Below are 23453 nucleotides of genomic sequence, written 5' to 3' on the forward strand. Positions count from 1 at the left end.
TAGAAATTAGCAGTTGTCTCAGTTCTAGTATTAAGCCCACTGGTGTCTCCTGATTAGTTTTGAAGGGGATGACTGATTATTATAGTGAATAAAATTTAAGTGCTGAAGAGTTTCTGTATGATTTATTCTTCTATTTATATTTTAAGTGTGGATTATCTTGGCTTCTGTATTAGCCTGGTAATACTACTTACATTCATTTACATTTATTGTGGGCTTTCCTGAATGGGATGGGGTAGTAGAGTTAAATAAAGTTAAAAAAAATACTTGATCTGATAATCAGGTAGCCAGCAGCCTACTAATCTGTGGTGTTGTTTTAAAGGACAATAATTACTGAGGTTAATCTAGTTTATTATGAATTATTCTACAGTAGTGTCTGGGATCTCTAATTTTATGTCTCTTCATTTTTACTCAAAGATTGATATTCAGTAAGGAATAAGGCAAAGCTACATGAATAAAACTTAAGCAGGATAATAATGTATCTGTGTTGTAGATGAATAGGAATGACACTATAAGTATTTCTTAGTTATGGCACAAGTTATGATTACAAAATCAGTTTAACACAATAGGCTCATGAAATTTTCAGAAATACTGTGTTAATGCTAACATATAAAGTCAATACATTGTGATTCAACCTGTAAAATAAAACTTACATTTATTCTTTAAATGTATAGATTTCCTTACTCATCTAGAGTATAGGTCTGAAAAAAAATCAAAATAAAAACTTAAAGCTCAATTAGAAATTTGATTAGCCATATTTATTTTTCTTCATGAAATAGTATTTGAAATAGGGGCTGATTTTATTGCTAACATGCTTACAAATTATTTGTCTTGCCAAAAAACAGTTGTAGTGTGTTTACTTCTGTGGCATTTTTGACTTTCATAAAGATGTGGATGTCACAGGTAAATGTACATTGGAGAGAGGTACAGTACAGTTTTCAAGACAGAAGGTAACATTTTTGTTTTTAATATATTTCATGTTTATTTGTTGTATTTGAAAGTCCTCAGAGTATTCATAGGGACAGTCTCATTTTTGATTGTCCAGAATTGGAACACTTTTATTTGGAGGAATTTCAAGGTAATTGGGAGAGAAGGAAAGTTCACCATGGAAGCCACAAGGTTGGAGTTAAATCTTCCACTCAGCCTTCTGTCTTTATGAAAGACAACTTGGGCCTCAACCAGGCTCAGCAACTTAGATGCTCCCATCCTAGTGGAGGCACCAGACCGGTCATAGGCCTTTGCGTGAGGCGTACCCGGCAGCCCCAAGGTGGCATACGAAGACTGTCCCTGTAGCAGGACTTCAGCCGTGCCTCACTCACCTTTCTTGCTCTCCATTTTCTTAGTCCTGGCTCTCCATGCTTCTTGTAGATTCTGGGAGCTACTTAATATGCTTTTGATATGTTTCTGCTTACATTTTTGTTCACAACCAAGAATCTAAAATAAATAATGAGCCTATATAATTTCCATTGTTGCTTTTCACATGTCAGGCATCTTTGTCATGGATCAGCTAAATTGTTTTCATACCTTGACTCGCTTATTTATTAACTAAATATTTTCATGAAATATTTCATTCAGGTTTTTAAGAGCCGTCAGTACTATTCACTAGAAATTTAAGATCTCCCAATTTGTTTAAAAAAAGTTGAAACTCCTCCTTTTGACTGCATTAGACAGAAAAACTGGTTCTTTGGACTTGCTGTAGTTGAGCCAATCAACTTCTAAAATGTATCCTGTTTTTCCAGCGCAAAAAATTATAACCTTTCAGTTGCAAAAATATAGAACACAGAAGGTGCTGGTTGCCTCAGCTGATTATGTAGGTCATGCAAAAGGACTGTTAAGGATTGAACTGTGTCCCCCAAAAAGATGTTGAGGACTTGTGGCAGGTCTTCAAGGCCTAACCCCTAGTACCTGTGAATATGACCTTATTTTGAAATACAGTTTTTGCAGACTCTAAAATGAAGTCTAATATTAGAGTGGGCCTAATCCAGTATGACTGTGCCCTTATAAAAAGCTGGAAATTTGGAAAGAAAGGCAGAAGTGCAGAGGAAAAAGGGTGTAAAAGCTTGGGGAGAGTACCAGCTGTAAGGCAAGGAATGCGTGAGGCTGCGGAAGCTAGGCGAGGGCCTGGGACAGATTGTCCCTCACAGCGTTCCGAAGGAACCGGTCTGCCGCCTGGATCTGACTTGCAGCCTGCAGAGCTGTGAGATGGTAAGTTTCTGTTGTGTCAGCCACCCAGTTTGCAGTTCTTTGTTATAGCAGCCCTAGGAAACGAATCAGGGACCTTTTCTAAACTGGCAAGGTTAGTCATCCACCTGTAGGACCACATACCCCAAGGGAGCAACGTTTTCTAATGGACTATTAACAGACTAAACTTTCTTCTCAGGAACCCAGCTTACACTTTCTTGCTAACTGCTGAAGGTAGCTTTGCCACCATATAGATTTACTGTGTCGGCTTGATCAAGGTGTAACTAATGACATACTGTGTTACCAGTATGCTGATTCTTAGAAGCACAACAAGTTCTGATAAATTAATTTAAATTCCCAACACTAGTATAACTTGAACTTCATTATTTTTTAGGAAATCATTGCAGGCCTTAAAACAGTTTCCTCATTACATTCTGCACATGAAAACCAGAAAATTGAATAGTCTTATTTAAAATACCCTTTATTTACTGTTCACTCCTACCCAAAAGCTGCATGCATTTTTCTTCTCATTTTTTTTGGGTGATAAGGGGGAAAGGGAGGGTTATCAGATGGCAAGGAAGTTCTGATCCAAGGAGAGTTGTTTTTCAGTCATACCGTCTTGGGTTATATAGGTGTTTGCTTGAAAGAAATAACTACAAGGGACCAGGAGGATATCTTCAGTTTTATTGTACAGTTGAATCACTCAACTGAATCTACAATTGCAAAGTATGCTGATTTCTTAAATCACTACACAATAAATGCACACACATATTTAGAAAACTATACAAAGATGTTCTTCAAAAATTTGTGCTCCAGCAGGATTGACCCTATTTTACTGGCAAAGCATAAAAAATGTACCCCAAATGTGCATTTCTCTGATTTCTCTCTTAAAATCTTACTTTTATTTATAGCTAATCTGTATATGCATAAAACAGAGGCCATTATTTTACTGTAGCAATCTTTTTAAAGATGTTATGAAATTTAAAAGCGTATTTTGTATGAAGAGTACTGAATATTTGTAAACATTAAGAAACCATCAGACTTTCTCCCCATGCCTCTAGTCGTTTGCTCACTACTTCTGAAGGTGAAGGCTCTCAGTTCTTGCTGAATCATTTATGTGGTGCTGGGCGGGCTCACATGGTCCCACTACCACATTAAGAAAGGGTTTTGATCAGTCTCGGTATTTCCTAGGCCCACTAGGAGGCCCACTCTAGGCAGGGGTCCTTGTGTCTGTACTTGAGAATGACTTGAGAATGGCTGGTCAGGTTTGGAGGCAGAGCCGACTTCACACGTCCTATGCACACCGCTCCTAAGAGTCAACCCTTGTCTCTCCTCTGGATTTCCCATAATTGGGGAAGAAGGGGGAGAATGTGTGCATATGGCGTACAGGGCTGGCATCTTGCTGGGGAGGGACAGACGCAGGTTTAGAATTATACCTTGTCTCAAAAGGCTCTCTTCTTATGATGTCTTCACGTTAGGAAGAAAGAAGAACAGAGGCAGTACTGATGGGATCTCAAAAGTACTAACAGCTAATACCATGTTTCAGGGACTATGCTGCTACTCCTTAGCAAACACTTATTTAACAAATCTAAATGCCCTTTAGTTCTCTTTCTCTTCTATAATGTAAATTGGTCCTGGCTGTCCTGTTCTTCCTTTCTCTTTTTTCCTGCCCTTGACTTCCTTTTGCAGCCTATGGCCTTTCCCACTATCCTCTGTGCCACCCATTCCCTGACTCATGAAAGGCATGTGGGTGGTGCAAAAGAGAATCCTACCCTGGATTTAGTCCATTAAACTCACCATAACAACAGGAGCTAAAGAGGAAAAAAATAGAAACCACAAATAAAGTAGAGACTTGTTATCCATGAGCTTGGGCCTATTGATAGCTATGAAGAGGGAGACCATTAACTATCACTCTGAACAGCAGAGTAGCTGGAAGTGCCAGACTTGAGGTTAGAAGACTTGAGTGCAGTCTTGGTTGGCTATGTTACTCTTAGTTGTATGGTCTTGAACAAGCCAACTTTTTCTGAACTTCAGTGTTCTCACCTTTCAAATGGGAAGAACCACCTGTCTTGTCCATCAAAGAAAGTTATGGGCATCAAATAAGATAACGTGCTTTAAACTCCCTTGTATTGTGATAAAGTTCCATATAAACACAGTGAGGCAATGGAGGCTTCATTTCCAAAAGAGTAGTGAGCTGATAATGAAAAACTAATTGACTATAACTATAGGTCCAACAGAATGATATAAAGGAGTGGATATAAAGGAGAAAAGTGATTCCTGTGATTTAAAATTGTTAATAAAAATATTAAAATTTGCATACATAAACTAAAGATGGTTGGCCTTGGCCTCAAAGGGCCCGCGTTCATTTCTTGTGTGTACACTAAGCTGCTTATCCTGAGTAGTGATGTCAGTGTCTTCACTGATGACCCTTGAAGCTCAGCTTCCAGGAACCTGCAAAGTTGGTCTTCCTTCAAGGCAGACTTGAAGCTCACTTGAGAAAAAATGTAGTTCCACCCATTATGGCAAGGAGAATTTTTGGCTATTGGTATAAAACAGTGATCAGTGCCAAAAATGAGAACAATATTAGAGAGAAGCTTCCATGGCAATGACTTCCTGCAGAAAACTTGATCCGACCTTCAACTGCTGGGTACACTACTTTCATTTTTGAGATGTATTCAGAAAGCACGCTGATATCTTGGTCACCTAGAAAAATACATACATTATTAACTACGGAAAAAGTAATGGTCAATGAACAGGAGGAAAACCAATATATTTTTCTGAAGTCCTTTGGAACTATAAGAGGGAAGATAATCCTTTCATATGTGGGGATAAAGTGTCACAGAAGACAACAGTGGTGGTTATAAATGTGAGCAATTTGATGACTTTTCCGAGTTGTAGATGTGAAACGTGCCTCTTGTTCACTCTTGGATAATGGTGGAATAGAGCTGTCTCAGATCTGACGGAGCCTCAGTGGTGTGGGAGTCCACAGCCATTGACAGAAACTGAGCTGTCTCAGTTTCTCAAGAAAGAGGTTGTTGACATCACGGCCTTTAAACCATTCCAGAACAAGGGCATTAGGGAACGAGATCAAGAGCAATTAGTTGAGACATAAAAGTAGATTCCTTTTGCTTTCCTGCTCAAAAATCATTTTCATATAATGGATGGTGAGACAATGGAGGCTTCATTTCCAAGAGAGTAGTGAGCTGATTATGAAAACCTAATTGACTATAATTATAGGTCCAGCAGAATTTTATTTTAAAAATACTACTACAAATTCTGTATCTGGTAAGGGGTTAGTATCCAAAATGTATTAAGAATTCATACAATAGCAAACAAACAAAAAAAATCCAATTAAAAAATGGGCAGAGGATCTGAATAGACATTTTCCAAAGAAGACAGATGGCCAACAGGTACATGAAAAGGTGCTCAGCATCAGTAATTATGCAAATCTAAACCACAATGAGCTATCACCTCACACATATTAGAATGGCTATTGTCAAAAAAACAAGACAGGATGGCGGCGTGAGTAGAGCAGTGGAAATCTCCTCCCAAAAACACATAGAGCTATGAAAATATAACAAAGAAAACTCTTCCTAAAATAGAGACCAGAGGACACAGGACAACATCCAGACCACATCCACACCTGCAAGAACCCAGCGCCTTGCGAAAGGGGTAAGATACGAGCAGGACCCGAGAGCCCCTCCCCCCAGTTCCCGGCGGGTGGAAAGAAACCGGAGCGGTTTTTTTTTTTTTTTGGCCAGTGCTTTCTGGAAGCCTTAAAGGGACAGGGAACCCATTGCTAGAGAGGCAGGGCAGCGGGACCGGTGAGCGGGTGCCTGGGACCGGCGCCTGAGGACGGAGGAAATCCCGCGTTTTTCCCTTTTTTTTCTCTTTTTGGCGAGTGCTTTTTGGAAGCCTTAAAGGGACAGGGACCCCAGTGCTAGGGAGGCAGAGCAGCAGGACCGGTGAGCGGGTGCCTGGGACTGGCGCCTGAGGACAAAGAATATCATGCGTTTTTCCCTGCAGGACCGGTGGGCAGGTGCCTGAGACCGGTGCCTGAGGACGGAGGAAATCGCGCGTTTTTCCCCCTTTTTTTTCTTTTTCTTTCTCTTTTTGGTGAGTGCTTTTTGGAAGCCTTAAAGGGACAGGAACCCCGGTGCTAGGGAGGCAGGGTGGCGGGACCAGTGAGCAGGTGCCTGGGACCAGCGCCTGAGGACAAAGAATATCGCGTGTTTTTCCCTGTGGGACCGGTGGGTGGGTGCTTTTTGGAAGCCTTGAAGGGACAGGGACCCCGGTGCTAGGGAGGCAGGGCAGCAGGACCAGTGAGTGGGTGCCTGGGACGAGCGCCGGAGGAAAAAAAAAAAATTGCGTGTTTTTTCCTTTTTTTTTTTTTTTTTTCTGTTCCCTCTCTCATTGTTGCTGTTGTTGTTTTGGTTTGGAGAGTGCTTTTTGGAAGTCTTAAAGGGGCAGGACAGGACACTTAGACCAGAGGCAGGGAATCTGGGGATCTCTGGGCACTCTAACCCCCTGGGCAACAGGGAGCACAGAGGCCCCTTATGGAGATAAATAGCCTCCTGGCCGCTCCCCCTCCAACAGGGCTCCACCACTTTGGAGGAGCAGCCTCAGCCAGGCCACGCCTACAGCAACAGCGGACATAAACTCCATAGCAAACGGGCAGGTAGCAGAAGCCCTGTCTGTGCACAGGTGACAAGCATAAGCCACTAGAGGCCGCTATTCTCCCAGGAGAGGAAGGCCACAAACCAACAAGAAGGGAAGCTCTTCCAGCGGTCACTTGTACCAGCTCTGCAAACTCTCTCTATCACCATGAAAAGGCAGACAAAGATCACAGAGACAACACCTGAGGAGACAGACCTAAACAGTCCTCCTGAAAAAGAATTCAAAATAAAAATCATGAACATGCTGACAGAGATGCAGAGAAAAATGCAAGAGCAATGCGATGAAGGCCAGAGGGAGATCACAGATGTCAGGAAGGAGATCACAGAAGTGAAACAATTCCTGGAAGGATTTATAAGCAGAATGGATAAGATGCAAGAGGCCATTGAAGGAATAGAAGCCAGAGAACAGGAACGTACAGAAGCTGACATAGAGAGAGATAAAAGGATATCCAGGAACCAAACAACACTAAGAGAACGATGTGACCAATCCAAAAGGAATAATATTCGTATTATAGGGGTACCAGAAGAAGAAGAAAGAGGAAAAGGGATAGAAAGTCTCTTTGAAGAAATAATTGCTGAAAACTTCCCCAAACTGGGGGAGGAAATAATCGAACAGACCATGGAATTACACAGAACCCCCAACAGAAAGGATCCAAGGAGGACAACACCAAGACACACAGTAATTAAAATGGCAAGGATCAAGGACAAGGAAAGAGTTTTAAAGGCAGCTAGAGAGAAAAAGGTCACCTATAAAGGAAAGCCCATCAGGCTAACATCAGACTTCTCGACAGAAACCCTACAGGCCAGAAGAGAATGGCATGATATACTTAATGCAACGAAACAGAAGGGCCTTGAACCAAGGATACTGTATCCAGCACGACTATCATTTAAATCTGATGGCGGGATTAAACAATTCCCAGACAAGCAAAAGCTGAGGGATTTTGCTCCCACAAACCACCTCTACAGGGCATCCTACAGGGACTGCTCTAGATGGGAGCACTCCTAAAAAGAGCACAGAACAAAACATACAACATATGAAGAAGGGAGGAGGAGGAATAAGAAGGGAGAGAAGAAAAGAATCTCCAGACAGTGTATATAACAGCTCAATAAGCGAGCTAAGTTAGGCAGTAAGATACTAAAGAAGCTAACCTTGAACCTTTGGTAACCACGAATCTAAAGCCTGCAATGGCAATAAGTACATATCTCTCAATAGTCACCCTAAATGTAAATGGACTTAATGCACCAATCAAAAGACACAGAGTAATAGAATGGATAAAAAAGCAAGACCCATCTATATGCTGCTTACAAGAAACTCACCTTAAACCCAAAGACAAGCATAGACTAAAAGTCAAGGGATGGAAAAACATATTTCAGGCAAACAACAGTGAGAAGAAAGCAGGGGTTGCAGTACTAATATCAGACAAAATAGACTTCAAAACAAAGAAAGTAACAAGAGATAAAGAAGGATACTACATAATGATAAAGGGCTCAGTCCAACAAGAGGATATAACCATTCTAAATATATATGCACCCAATACAGGAGCACCAGCATATGTGAAGCAAATACTAACAGAACTAAAGAGGGAAATAGACTGCAATGCATTCATTGTAGGAGACTTCAACACACCACTCACCCCAAAGGATAGATCCACCGGGCAGAAAATAAGTAAGGACACACAGGCACTGAACAACACACTAGAACAGATGGACCTAATAGACATCCATAGAACTCTACATCCAAAAGCAACAGGATATACATTCTTCTCAAGTGCACATGGAACATTCTCCAGAATAGACCACATACTAGCTCACAAAAAGAGCCTCAGTAAACTCCAAAATATTGAAATTCTACCAACCAATTTTTCAGACCACAAAGGTATAAAACTAGAAATAAATTCTACAAAGAAAACAAAAAGGCTCACAAACACATGGAGGCTTAACAACATGCTTCTAAATAATCAATGGATCAATGAACAGATCAAAATAGAGATCAAGGAATATACAGAAACAAATGACAACAACAACACTAAGCCCCAACTTTTGTGGGACGCAGCGAAAGCAGTCTTAAGAGGAAAGTATATAGTGATCCAGGCACACTTGAAGAAGGAAGAACAATCCCAAATGAATAGTCTAACATCACAACTATCAAAACTGGAAAAAGAAGAACAAATGAGGCCTAAAGTCAGCAGAAGGAGGGACATTATAAAGATCAGAGAAGAAATAAACAAAATTGAGAAGAATAAAACAATAGCAAAAATCAACTAAACCAAGAGCTGGTTCTTTGAGAAAATACACAAAATAGATAAGCCTCTAGCCAAACTTATTAAGAGAAAAAGAGAATCAACACAATTCAACAGAATCAGAAATGAGAATGGAAAAATCACGACAGACCCCACAGAAATACAAAGAATTATTAAAGACTACTATGAAAACCTATATGCCAACAAGCTGGAAAACCTAGAAGAAATGGACAACTTCCTAGAAAAATACAACCTCCCAAGACTGACCAAGGAAAAAACACAAAAGTTAAACAAACCAATTACAAGCAAAGAAATTGAAACAGTAATCAAAAAACTACCCAAGAACAAAACCCCGGGGCCGGACGGATTTACCTCGGAATTTTATCAGACACACAGAGAAGACATAATACCCATTCTCCTTAAAGTGTTCCAAAAAATAGAAGAAGAGGGAATACTCCCAAACTCATTCTAGGAAGCCAACATCACCCTAATACCAAAACCAGGCAAAGACCCCACCAGAAAAGAAAATTACAGACCAATATCCCTGATGAATGTAGATGCAAAAATACTCAATAAAATATTAGCAAACAGAATTCAACAGTGTATCAAAAGGATCATACACCATGACCAAGTGGGATTCATCCCAGGGATGCAAGGATGGTACAACATTCGAAAATCCATCAACATCATCCACCACATCAACAAAAAGAAAGACAAAAACCACATGATCATCTCCATAGATGCTGAAAAAGCATTTGACAAAATTCAACATCCATTCATGATAAAAACTCTCAGCAAAATGGGAATAGAGGGCAAGTACCTCAACATAATAAAGGCCATATATGATAAACCCACAGCCAGCATTATACTGAACAGCGAGAAGCTGAAAGCATTTCCACTGAGATCGGGAACCAGACAGGGATGCCCACTCTCCCCACTGTTATTTAACATAGTACTGGAGGTCCTAGCCACGGCAATCAGACAAAACAAAGAAATACAAGGAATCCAGATTGGTAAAGAAGAAGTTAAACTCTCACTATTTGCAGATGATATGATATTGTGCATAAAAACCCCTAAAGACTCCACTCCAAAACTACTAGAACTGATATTGGAATACAGCAAAGTTGCAGGATACAAAATTAACACACAGAAATCTGTAGCTTTCCTATACACTAACAATGAATCAATAGAAAGAGAAATCAGGAAAACAATTCCATTCACCATTGCATCAAAAAGAATAAAATACCTAGGAATAAACCTAACCAAAGAAGTGAAAGACTTATACTCTGAAAACTACAAGTCACTCTTAAGAGAAATTAAAGGGGACACTAATAAATGGAAACTCATCCCATGCTCATGGCTAGGAAGAATTAATATCATCAAAATGGCCATCCTGCCCAAAGCAATATACAGATTTGATGCAATCCCTATCAAATTACCAGCAACATTCTTCAATGAATTGGAACAAATAATTCAAAAATTCATATGGAAACACCAAAGACCCCGAATAGCCAAAGCAATCCTGAAAAAGAAGAATAAAGTAGGGGGGATCTCAATCCCCAACTCCAAGCTCTACTACAAAGCCATAGTAATCAAGACAATTTGGTACTGGCACAAGAACAGAGCCACAGACCAGTGGAACAGTTTAGAAACTCCAGAAATTAACCCAAACAAATATGGTCAATTGATTTTTGATAAAGGAGCCATGGACATACAATGGGGAAATGACAGTCTCTTCAACAGATGGTGTTGGCAAAACTGGACAGCTGCGTGTAGGAGAATGAAACTGGACCATTGTCTAACCCCATATACAAAGGTAAACTCAAAATGGATCAAAGACCTGAATGTAAGTCATGAAACCATTAAACTCTTGGAAAAAAACATAGGCAAAAACTCCTTAGACATAAACATGAGTGACCTCTTCTTGAACATATCTCCCCGGGCAAGGAAAACAACAGCAAAAATGAGCAAGTGGAACTACATTAAGCTGAAAAGCTTCTGTACAGCAAAAGACACCATCAATAGAACAAAAAGGAACCCTACAGTATGGGAGAATATATTTGAAAATGACAGATCTGATAAAGGCTTGACGTCCAGAATATATAAAGAGCTCACACGCCTCAACAAACAAAAAACAAATAACCCAATTAAAAAATGGGCAGAGGAACTGAACAGACAGTTCTCTAAAAAAGAAATACAGATGGCCAACAGACACATGAAAAGATGCTCCACATCGCTAATTATCAGAGAAATGCAAATTAAAACTACAATGAGGTATCACCTCACACCAGTAAGGATGGCTGCCATCCAAAAGACAAACAACAACAAATGTTGGCGAGGCTGTGGAGAAAGGGGAACCCTCCTACACTGATGGTGGGAATGTAAATTAGTTCAACCATTGTGGAAAGCAGTTTGGAGGTTCATCAAAATGCTCAAAACAGACCTACCATTTGACCCAGGAATTCCACTCCTAGGAATTTACCCTAAGAATGCAGCAATCAAGTTTGAGAAAGACAGATGCACCCCTATGTTTATCGCAGCACTATTTACAATAGCCAAGAATTGGAAGCAACCAATGTCCATCGGTAGATGAATGGATAAAGAAGATGTGGTACATATACACAATGGAATACTACTCAGCCATAAGAAGTGGAAAAATCCAACCATTTGCAGCAACATGGATGGAGCTGGAGAGTATTATGCTCAGTGAAATAAGCCAAGCGGAGAAAGAGAAATACCAAATGATTTCACTCATCTGAGGAGTATAAGAACAAAGGAAAAACTGAAGGAACAAAACAGCAGCGGAATTACAGAACCCAAAAATGGACTAACAGGTACCAAAGGGAAAGGAACTGGGGAGGATGGGTGGGCAGGGAGGGATAAGGGGGGGAAGAAGAAGGGGGGTATTAACATTAGCATGCATGAGGGGGAGGGAGAAAGGGGAGGGTGGGCTGCACAACACAGAGAGGACAAGTAGGGATTCTACAACATTTTGCTAAGCTGATGGACAGTAACTGTAATGTGGTTGTTAGGGGGGACCTTATATAGGGGAGAGCATAGTAAACATAGCACTCTTCATGTAAGTGTAGATTAAAGATTAAAAAAAAAAAAAAAAGAAAGAAAGAAAGAAAAGGGGGATTACTCCTTGATAGGATAAAACTATTGGTAAATCAAAGATCAACACATGCTTTAAATATCCTTAATGTTGATCACTTAAAGGGTGTCAGATGATCAGCTATGGAGGTACTCTTTTCTGATAATATTCCTTTCTCTTAATAAAAAAAAAAAAGCAGTCCCTGTGTGCTGACCTCCAATGAGTTCTGCACAGTGGTATAGAGGGCATGTCAAAGTGTGGGCAAAGGGTCTGTTTGTTTCTATGCAGAAGATCAAGGCCTAGCTTGGATACCCAGAAAATGAACTAAGATACGATATGAGGAGGAGCTTCCGGCATCAGCACTCTCTGGAGGACTCGTGCTGGGGGATGATCATCAAAAAGCCTCCACAGGGATCCGGGCGATGCTGCGGTTGTGGCTGCGTCTACCCCACCATTTCCTGGACTTGCCATTGGAATGAGGAGGGAGATGTCTAGGCTGGCATGTGCATACAGTGAGACAACGAATTTGACCGGATCTGTACTGTTGGAACTCAACCAGGAATTGGGAGGGGTGCAAGTTGTAGCACTCCAAAATCTTATGACTATAGACTATCTACGGTTAAAAGAACATATGGGATGTGAACAGATCCCAGAAATGGGCTGCTTTAATTTGTCTGATTTTTCTCAGACTGTTCAAGTACAGTAGGAAAATATCCGTCATATCATAGACAAATTTTCACAAATGCCTAGGGTGCCTAAATGGTTTTCTTGGCTTCACTGGAGATGGATGGTAATTACAGATTTGCTTTGTTTATGTCACTGTATTCCTATTATGTTAATATGTGTGTGCAAATTAGTTAGTAGTTTAAAACCTATACATACTTAAGGTACTCTACAAGAAGATATGTCAAAGAAATAATCAATCGTCCCATGTTTTCTTCCATATGCTACCTCTATAGCTTTTCTTCTTCCTTCCTAATTACAACCCTTAAATAGAACTCGTGCCTCATATCGAATTTACCGAGTATCATAATTCCTCCAGGTGGTAAAGATACCTCGAGACAAATGCTGGGCATAGAAGCCACAGGGCATAAATCTGCAAAGAAGTAAAAAGGTAACCTTTTCAAACAATATGGCTTTTCTCTCACTAACCAACTTTACATTTCCCTGTATGGCCCTGGAAGATGACTGGTTAGCCAGAGACGGGTAAGATTCCTCAAGGGAGGAACAACCTAAGACAGGCACAGTCGCAGGGGGACCATCAGGTGAGAAATTGGGGATCAACAGAGGTGAGGCTCAGAACCTCACCCCCCCTGCTTTGAGAGAAATCTTCTGCATCCGTGGATGTTTTGCTGCCCTTGTCTAGCTTGGATTAATACTTAGTCCATAGGCACACACCTGATCATCTACATTTGCCCTCTTACAGCACTAAACTATGTTTTCTACCTTTATCTTGCATCTACCTACCACTTCAGCATTTTATTAAAAATAAAAATAATAATAATAATAAAGGGAGAAATGTGGGATCAACATATAAATCAAGTATAAAAATCAAACGAATATTCATATTTGACCTGATTGTTTATAGTTCATAATGCGTGATCAAAACCAAAAGTTTCTGTGATGAATGCCCTTGTACTGTTCACCATGTAAGAATTTATTCACTATATAAGAATTCGTTCACCATGTAAGAACTTGTTCGTTATGCTTCAGAAGATTGGAGACTGACGAGAATTAGTCTTGAGATGGATTAATGATTGTACATGGAGCATTGACCCCCCTATACTGAATTTTATTGTTGTTAACAACCATTTGATCAATAAATATGAGAGATGCCCTCTCAAAAAAAAACAACAACAAGAAATAGCAAGTGTGGAGGCAAAGATGTAGAGGAAAAGAAACCCACATGCCCTGTTAGTGGGTATGTAAACCGGTGCAGCTATGGAAGACAGCATGGAGGCTTCTCAAAAAAAGAAAAATAGAACTACCACACGATCCAGCAACTCAGTGTTTATCTGAAGAAAACAAAAATACTATAGAAGAGATATCTGCACCCCCATGTTCACTGCAGCATTCTTACAATAACCAAGATATGGAAACAATCAAGTGTTCATGAATGGATGAATGGATAAAGTACTTGTGGCATGGACACACATACACACAGGAATATTGTTCCTGAATACCACTTCTGAAGACAGAGACAGGAAGGGACACTGGGGCTTACCAGAATCATGTTTTAACATTTCGTCTTTTATCATCTGGAATCCATCTCCACCACTGGCAAGGAAGCTTGGGAGTATCACCCTATACAATTCATCCATCCTGAGGGGCTCGTAGCTGGGCACCCGGCACCAGGTGCAAAGAACATCTAATTTGACGACTCTGTCCCCAGGTTTTCGGGAAAGATCATACTCCACGTGAATTCCTAGAAAAGAAAAGAGTTGGTACATCTTCACTGAATTCAAAGGCACATTTCTGTTTCTTAAAAAGGGATTTTGGCCAAAATTGGGAGTTGGAGCACTGGACTTATGGAAAATTTCAGCCAGAAAGAGGGGGGTGATATTGCAGGATACCCTTTCTTGGTTAGATTTATCCTTGAGTTCTTCTCGGGGGTGTCTGAGAACCACTGGGAGGAAAACAGGCTGTGGCTCAGAAGGGGCAAGGAGTGAGTCTGCAGGGAGAAACCACGTCTTTCTGAAATCCTGAATGAACTGGTCCGGCTACTTGTTTTAGTGGCCTTGGAAAATGAGAACTAGATGAGAGGCATGGGTCATTTGCTACAAGTTTGAAGACTACTAAATGGTTATAATTTGGGAGACTTTTACTAAACATACAACTACCCTGTGCTGTGCCGGGGCATCAAAACCCCACTGTTCTCTCCACTCTCCCCTAGAAAAATGCAGAAAGTTTAGGCTACCACAGGCATCAGGCTGGGGTCCCGCCACCTTCCTCAGGCCCTCAGTTCCAGCAGTGGGGTGCTCTGCAGAGGGAGGCCCCGACAAAGCAATCACACCTGTTAAGTGGCAGCTACCATCTACAGTTAGAAAAAAAGTGCGGGCCAGCAAACGGTGTCAAAATCAAATAATTATGAACGTATAATTCATTATACTGTGGAATTATTGACCAAAGCATTTCAGAAGTCCTTGGCAAGTTGGGAAGCATTTATTTTCATTCAGTTTTCACTGCAGTCCATGGGATGGGCAGGGCAGGTTTCTCACTGCACTCAGAGGGGTTGAAAACATGTACCAGCTCACAGTGGAAACAGAATCCGGTGTTCCCATGTGTTTATACAGCTGCTGCCCCTTCCAGAAATCATCCTTGTCAATCCTGACTGGATACTTTATTCCTTTGAACCATTGCATGGTTCCAGGTAATTGTGAGTAGAACAGAGGAGGGATTTTTTTTTTTTCACAAAGCATATTGAATATTTAAAGAACTAAGATTTTAACAGGAAGGGGACAGCAAGGCAGCTGACCTGCTTAAAGGCTGGAGGGCCAGCTCCTGCAGAAGGCCCATCTGATGTCCAAATCAGATTTGACAAGTACTGCTCATTGCCAGGGCCTTGGGGCTTTAATTTTGACAGAGTCTGGTTGGTTTGGGACTCCACTGCCATTGAAAGACTAAACGCTGTTGCTGGGTCGGGGGACACCCAAACAATCCTGGCCATGGAGCCTGGTGAGGGGGAGCTAAGCAGACCAGCAGCAAAGGCCCCCTCCCCTTGGAGGCTGACTTACCGCCCACCTGCAGGAACTCTCCAGTGGACTGGCCATAGCGGTGCACACTGTGCTCAAAGACCTTCTTTAGGGTGGAACCTTTTAATTGGACCAGGTCATAGGTGCCTCCAAAGGGCAACACAGAAGCCAGGTTCTCCCAGGTAATCGTGCCTGAGGGTCATCACAGACAGGGCAAGAAGGAAAACAGCCTGAGGACAAGCTTACACCAAAACCAGTTTCCCCTAAGATTGTTGGGGGATCTGAGCTCCCTCGGTGTGTCTGAGTGGCTCCTAATATCCAGCGGGGGCATGGGTTCAAGGGGCTTCTGGCCGCGCCCTCCACTCCTGGGCAAGACGGAGGGAGCTCACGGTTGGCTGCAGCTCCAGTCACCTGTGCTCTGGCCTGTATCCCCTGGTTGGAGGCTGCCTCTCCAGCGGTGTTAGGGATTGCTGCACTCCTCCAGACAGGCAGTGTGTCCCTGCCTCCTGTCCCATGAGGCCATGGGGTGAGCTTGGGGCTTACACTGAGGCCGACTGCATCTGACAGTGTATCAGGGAAGTCTGCAAGAATATCTTGAGTATCTTCCTAATTGGTTTGTTTCACCATATGATATAATCTTGGATATCTGTAAATGCTCTAAAAGTTTTTGATCCAGTGGTCTATTTTTTTCCAGCACAGAGATTGGACAGTTGTCTTCTTCTTGGATATCAAGGAGGAGATTGTCAGTATTTTGCATAGATCAGCAAGAGCCTACTTAGCTTTCTAAGTCAGAAGTTTAGATCAAGCTTGGGTTCCATTAACCCTAGCTGCTGCCTCTGTGTGAACATATAAGTGTGTGTGCCCTTTGGGTCAGGCACTGACTTGAGCAACAGTCAGCCCAAACCGAAGGCACTGACATAGTGGTACATGGCTGGCTGCAGAGATGGACTGAGGCTGCCCACGGGCACGGTCAGACAGAACACGTGAGCTGAAGCCCTGGGTGCATACCATTGTTCCGCTCGTCAATGGGTGACCGAATGCCTCCACCATTTAAAATGCACATGGACACGTGGTTCCAGGAGTCTCCGTCCAGCTTTCTAAGGTTGTTGTTGATCTGCAATAGCAGCATGAATGTACATTAGCTATTTTGGGTCTTCTTCCTGAGGACCAGTTCCAGGGATCTGGTTAGCTCTACTGAAGAAATAAAGGTGCATCTCTCCCGCTCCTGTGTCCCCAGAGATTTCTCAGGTATGTTTAGTCAGAACTAGTTTTATGCTCAGAAAGCAAAAATGAGATACTGTGACCGGTCCCATGTCAGACTCTCTGAAGCAAATGGCTCTGAGTCCCTACTCCTGAGTGAGAGAGTAAGACCCCTGGGCTCTCAGGCCAGTGAGCCCTAGCAAAACCCGCTCATAGATGTGTCAGGGCGGGGCCTCCGTGCAGACTAGCCTGCCTCGCTGCCCCTCCACGGCCTCCTCCAGGCTAGACCCCACACTTGCTCTGAGGATGGAATTGAAAGCCTTTCAACTTAAGACCTCAGGCCAACAAGAACTCTGGCCTCCATGTCCAGGTCCCCAGCCAGTTCCCACATTGGCAATTTTGGAGGCAGAGACAGCCATCTGAAACTGGGGAGAACCAGTTTCATTCTTACTTTTCTTTTACAAAATATATGTTTAGTCACAAGAAATAAAATGAACACGCTATCACTTGAAGAAAAAAATGTGAAAAAGCAAAATTGATCCCTAGCCTCTTAAGAGAGGTAAGCACTGCTGACAGCCCGGGGCAGGGGCAGGGGGGTGCCCTCTTCAAGACCTCTCTCTAAACATTCACATACGGGCTTCTCCTGCACTGGCTGCATGAAGCTGGGGAGCCAGCACCGGCCTCACCTTGGAAAGCATGAGACATCATTCACTTGGCAGAAATTTGTTGAGAGTGGCTGTATCCCAGGCATTGTGCCAGGCACAAAGAAACAGCCCCCCCAGGGTGTGGGCTTTGAGCCCATGGGAGTGGTGCAGCTGACCTGGGAGCCTTCGGCTGGGCATGGCCCCCAGGGCGCCGCCGCGCCACTGCCTGCTTTTCATGGGTGACAGTGGACAGTGCTTCTCATGGGTGATCTCACTCAGCCACAGTGCTTACTACCATCACAACTATGTCATCATTCTCTGCTTGGATAGGAGGTCCCAGTCCCTAGCTCTCCAGAGCCGAGAGGACAGAGAGGTGAGATTCAGTCTGGGCAGGCAAGGCCCAAGGAGACGTGTTCTATCCACTACATCTATATCCTCAGAGCAGCAGAGTTTGTGTACTTAGATCCTCTTGGAGAAAGGAAGCAAGCCCAGGGTGACCACCACAGAATAAGGCTCCAGGCCTAGAAGCAGTAAGTGGTGGTCAGCTGGCCTAGTTCAGGCACCTTTCCAAGGTACTGGCTGTGAGTCCACGCCAAGCTTTGGTCTAGGGCGCCCCTAGATCTGTGACCCTCAGGCTCCTTCCTTGCACCCCTCCTCCTCTTTCCTCCCCCTGCACTCTGTCCCTCGGCATGGCACCAGGCTCCTGGGGCCACTCACCATAGCGTCACAGATCAGGTTGCCCATGTTGCATTCCCTAAAACGGCACGACTGAGTGGAGCCATCCAGATAGACAATTGTTTTCCCCAGTTCCTGGGTAGAATAATTATTCAATTTTATCCGCCATTGGTTAATGTCTGCTTTTATACTTGGGTCTAGAAGAAAGTAAAACAAATGAGAAACAAAGCAGTTGGCAGTTAACACAGAGCTCACACTGGCCTAAATTTTGGAGAAGGAATCAAATGTCATTTGGTTTACCTGTGCACGTATACATTTCTTTATCATATTTATGGACCTTTTGGGTCTGTGAGATTTCCCTAGGAACCTCTTGTTCCTTGGTAGTAAGCCCTGGAAGGGATCTTAATACAAAGACTTGCTGGGCATCCTAACATCAACTCATGCCATCTGCATGAGTACCCGTGGGCCTGCCCAACAGGCATTCATTGTGGTGGTGGGGAGCCGTCGAACGGCGTGGGGGCCAGGCATAGAGGGCCTGCTCAGGTTCCGCTGCAGCCCAGGCCCCTCCCTCCGGCTGCTGGGGGTGCTGTGCTGTGACCACGGGTTCTGGGCACTGTGGCCCCTCACAGCCTGTGCTCCCCCGATCTGATCAATGGTAAGCACTGAAGGGCAGCTGAGAGGAAAGCACAGGAATGCGTTCCTGTATACTATTTGAAAAAGGGTGACATAAAATGTATTGTTCCTCTGAGTCTCAGACAAAAAAGTAAGAAAGACACTCCCTCACTTGATAAAGAAATTGAAGCCGATCAAGACTGGACAGCTGGCCCCAGGCACACGGCTCCTGTGGGCCAGGGCTGGAGCCTCGCTGTTCCTAAATTGAACCCCATTGCTTCAGTGGGAAGCTCTCCTCTGGAGCTGAGAGTGGCTGTCTCCTGCCAGGGCAAAGTTTGAAAAGGCACCGAGTCTGGTGCTGAGCGGACTTGGAGAAAGAAGCCCACGGGGACTTCAGGCATGGGGGTGTGTTTTCAGTCTCATCCATGAAGAGGGTAAATGTGTGAGCAGATCAATTCTTCAGAAATATTATGGTTTTGTCCTGAAACATTAATAAAAAGCATAACACCCCTCCCCACTCCCTCCCCGCCCCCCGCCCCCCCACACACACACTTGCAGGAGAAAAAAAATGCAGCCATCTACTTTTCGGGTTGGTGGAACCCTGCCCTGAATATCAGGTACCTTCAGGAATGCTGCTGTTGAGAAGAATGGGATTTCCATGGGAAGTGATGACGTTTCCTTTTTCATCAAACTCAACCCTCAGATAGCCTAGGTATTTGCCAAAAGCATAGGCCTGGACCACGGGAACCTTCCGCCCGTCATCCGAGGTGACTATGAACGGGTATTTCCCAGCCGGCACCTCTTTGGAAGGTGGAGTACCTAAAATAGAAGAGCCAAAGCCGATCAAGCCAGGCCTTGTGCATGCCCGGCTGCAGGTGCTGGCCACTGGCCCGATGACAGTAGCGTCTGAATTGATGATTTGCCAGCTGTGGCCCTACAGAGCTGGTCTTTCAGGGCACAGCTGGGGCAACAGGCCCCATTTCTGCATGCCCTTGAGGCAGATGGATCCTTCCGTTCCCAACGCATCAGGCATTTCCTCAGCTCTTCCTAGTCCAAGGCACTGGGCCTGGGGCTGCCGGGGACATGCAGGTGCCATCCTGCTGACATCGCCCTGCGTACTCCCCAACCCAGGCCCCACCCCGTCCTGGCCAGTGGAACAGCCAGGCCACGTGACTGCACGGGGTCTCCTCGCCTGTAAAGGGGGTCACGTGACAGCCTGCCTTTCGCAGAGCCGCTTAGGGGATGGAACACCTGAGCGCCCCTGCACAGCGGCTGGGACACAGGACACAGTAAGTGTACACCCCTTTCCCTCGTGAGGCATCAGCCCCAGAAAGCCTAGACACACACTCCAGAGCAAGGAAAATGAGCAGGAATGACAATGGGCTGTTCTCAGGTTTGCATCCCCTCAGGTTCTTTCAGAAGAACCAGCTCCCTCTGGCAGCCACCAGCGGGCCCACCGCTGCCCCGGGCCGAGCCCCATGCTGGTCAGGTCTTGCTGGCTTGCAGTCTCAAAGAGGACCCCTGTGGAGCGCTTAGGAGACACTGCCTAGAGGCTGAGAGGCGCACCCACCACTGCCGCCTGCCACAAGCCCAGCCACCCGGAGTGTAGGCCCCGGCCCCGAATCCCTTGATACAGAACACTGGTATAACTGACCCTTCCTTCGGGCACCGTGCAGCTCAGTCTTACATCCACGGAGACAATGACTTGTTTTGAGTCAGAGGCTATAGAACAGATACCCTTGACTCACTACTGTTTCTCTTGCCCTGACACCACACCTATCCGCAGTCCTTCCCATTAGAGGCTCACAGACGGCAGAGGGGACTTCAGAATGTGCTGGTCATTCACACGGACCAGTGAGGAGTCGGCCCAGAGCCAGGCCCTGGGATGGACCTCCCGGATTCCTCCAAGCACCCAGGAGGCAGGTCCTCCTATCACCCTCCTACCCCGCCTCCCCCCCGCCAGGTAGTGTGTCCAAGGTCACAGCTGCAGGGTAAGGACAGGCAAGTGAGGAGCAGGCTGCGAGATGCCGGAGCGGCCGTTCCCTCCGTCGCCCAGCACAGCCTACGGCGAGCTGCCCTCGCGGAGTCAGCAAGAGCCGGCCGCCAGAGGCCCCTCAGCGGATCAGAGGCAAGCCCAGGGTCTGTGCTCTGGGTCCCCCGCTGTCTCTGGGGTGAATGTTATGGAAAACCCACTCCTCTCCCGCCCCTGTGCCAAGAGCAGCCCCTTCCCAGCTCAGTGCCACCGGGCAGAAGTGCTGCAAGCACCAGACTTCACGAGCAGGAAATAGCTGTTGCCCACCTTAATTTCCTATTTCTTGCTTCCCCTGGGAAAGAAATGACAGAGAAAAAAGACTTGGAACTTTATTTCTACAAGAGCACCTGATCTGAGACCCTGTGGAGGCCTTGCTCTATCTGTGTGTGCAGTGCACAGCCTCAGGGGCAACGGGCGGGCGGCTGACAGTCCGAGTATTGGGATATGTTAACAGCTCTCTTCGCCCTCATTCGGTTCTGTGCTGGTCCTCCTTCGGGAAAGCCTGGAGCCTGGTGTTAGCTTCGGGGGCAAAAGGGTATGGCAGCCCCCTACCACCTAGGCTGGAGAGGGTCTCAGCCCAGAGAAGTTTGAGGAGGTGCAGTTTCCAAACGTCCACAAGGTGGCGCACTAACCTGGCTTTTTCTCAGCCTTTACTTTCCTTTTTTCACAGACATAACCGAACTTAAACTGCAAGTGAAGCTGAGGAACCTCATCATCGGGTCAAATGCCTCATCAGGTCAGGCACTGCACAAACAGGAGCTAGCAGCCCCAGATCCCAGCTGTCAGGGGATCTTCCCCAGCTCCTAAAGGCCTTGATGTTCCTTTTGTTAGAACAAGACAGGTCATCTGCTCCTTAAACTGCCTTAATTAGGAGCAGGGAGGATGCTCCCCACGTGGCTACGTGAGCAGCAGGGCTTGTTTGGCTAAGCTCTGCCTTCTCCACAGCCAGAGCCCTCGTGCTCCTCCCATTGCGGCAACCCCGGAAAAACCACTGGCAGAGAAAGCAGGCCAGGACTTCACATTTTCCATCTGTCTTCAGAAACCCAACTTACAATCTCGGCAGGAGAGAAATTACTCACCAGAACTCTCTTCCAGCCATCTAGCAAATACAGAATCTGAGAACCAGACCTGGAGACGCCATGAGCTGTGGGCTGACATTTAGTTGGTAGAAGGGGCATCCGCTAGCACAGTGCAGCTGCCTGAGAGACCCTTACAGGGCCCTGCCCTGGAAGCCCCCAGCAGCAGGCCCTCAGGAATGTGACGGTTCCAAGTGCAGGCCTGGGCAACGGCCCTCCCAGGGGCCAGAGCGGGCAGAGGGTGGATCACTTGGTGGCAGCTGTGCCAGGGTGCAGGCCTTTGACAGGTTTTCATTGGCTGAATTATGGAATGTTTCAAGGCAGTCCACGCTATGCTTTAAATGTACGTGGGCACCAGCCTAAGAAATTCGGACCCTCCTATAAAAGGACCAGATAAAAATAACTGGTAATCAGCATATTTCACATCATTGCTTCTAAGGGACTTGAACGACCCTTTTAAGTTACTTGAAAGTGCTGTTTTTCACCAGACACTGCTTTTATCTGTCTATCTCCCTACATGTCTTCAGGCAAGCCAGGGTCCTGGGTCACCATTATCTTGTGACTGGGTTACTGTGACAGCCTCCTTATGGGTCTCCGCCCATCTCCTTGGCCTCCTCTAATCCAGTCACCACATGGCAGCCCGAGTGATCTTTCTGAAACACAAATATGGTCTAAAAAAGATTACGCATCTTCGGCAAGAACCCACAGTGGGCACAAAACCCTATAAAATCCAATCCGGGCTGTGTGTACCAACTCCCGACTGGCTGGGGCAAGTGAGGGAACCGCTCACCGCACACTCACCCATTCGACAAATGTGTAGAACTCCAAGCGCCCCACATTTTGGATCCCCACTGGCCTGTGTGCTTACTCTGTATGAGGCGGGGAGAGGCTGCTTGACCGGGATAGAGCAGGGGAAGGAAAGCTCTCTGCCACCCTCCTCTCTTCACACAGGATCTAGCCATCCCGTGATTAGTATCTGTTCTGGGGCCATATACATTATATGATAGGGCTTTATATAACAAATGAAAAAAAACCCCTCAAAAATCAAACCACCATCCTCTGGTTCTATCACCAGGGCCTGTTAAAATGCAGAGCCCAGAGGAAAGAGATAGAGAGAGACATTTTCATCTTAACATACCCTTATAGTTTCATTTACTAACAGGGCTCTCTCAGAAGGAATAACTTTATTTCTTGAGATTAAAAAGGGGGTATTCATGATCATAAACTGATGTAAGCCTGATATATATTTTAGGGAAAATCAGCATTTAGCTGGAGAAGGCATTTGTGGGGTGGATGCATGCCCTGAGAAATGCTGTGTGTCTGCCTTTGGTGAG

General features: G+C 44.8%; 1 protein-coding gene across 1 annotated transcript in view; it reads right to left on the reverse strand.

Moving 5' to 3' along the window:
- Positions 1–2841: 2841 nt before the first annotated feature.
- The window catches only part of NT5E (5'-nucleotidase ecto), a 57552-nt gene continuing 36940 nt past the window's right edge, over positions 2842–23453 (reverse strand). The window contains exons 4-9 of the mRNA XM_073219335.1: positions 19633–19830; positions 18442–18596; positions 16889–16994; positions 15923–16072; positions 14413–14613; positions 2842–4881 (exon numbers count right to left, since the gene is read on the reverse strand). Coding sequence (XP_073075436.1) covers positions 4718–4881; positions 14413–14613; positions 15923–16072; positions 16889–16994; positions 18442–18596; positions 19633–19830 — 974 coding nt within the window. The 3' untranslated portion in view covers positions 2842–4717. The remainder of the gene's footprint in view (positions 4882–14412; positions 14614–15922; positions 16073–16888; positions 16995–18441; positions 18597–19632; positions 19831–23453) is intronic.

This window comes from Manis javanica, chromosome 13 (genome assembly GCF_040802235.1).
Source record: "Manis javanica isolate MJ-LG chromosome 13, MJ_LKY, whole genome shotgun sequence".
NCBI classification, from domain to species: Eukaryota; Metazoa; Chordata; class Mammalia; order Pholidota; family Manidae; genus Manis; species Manis javanica.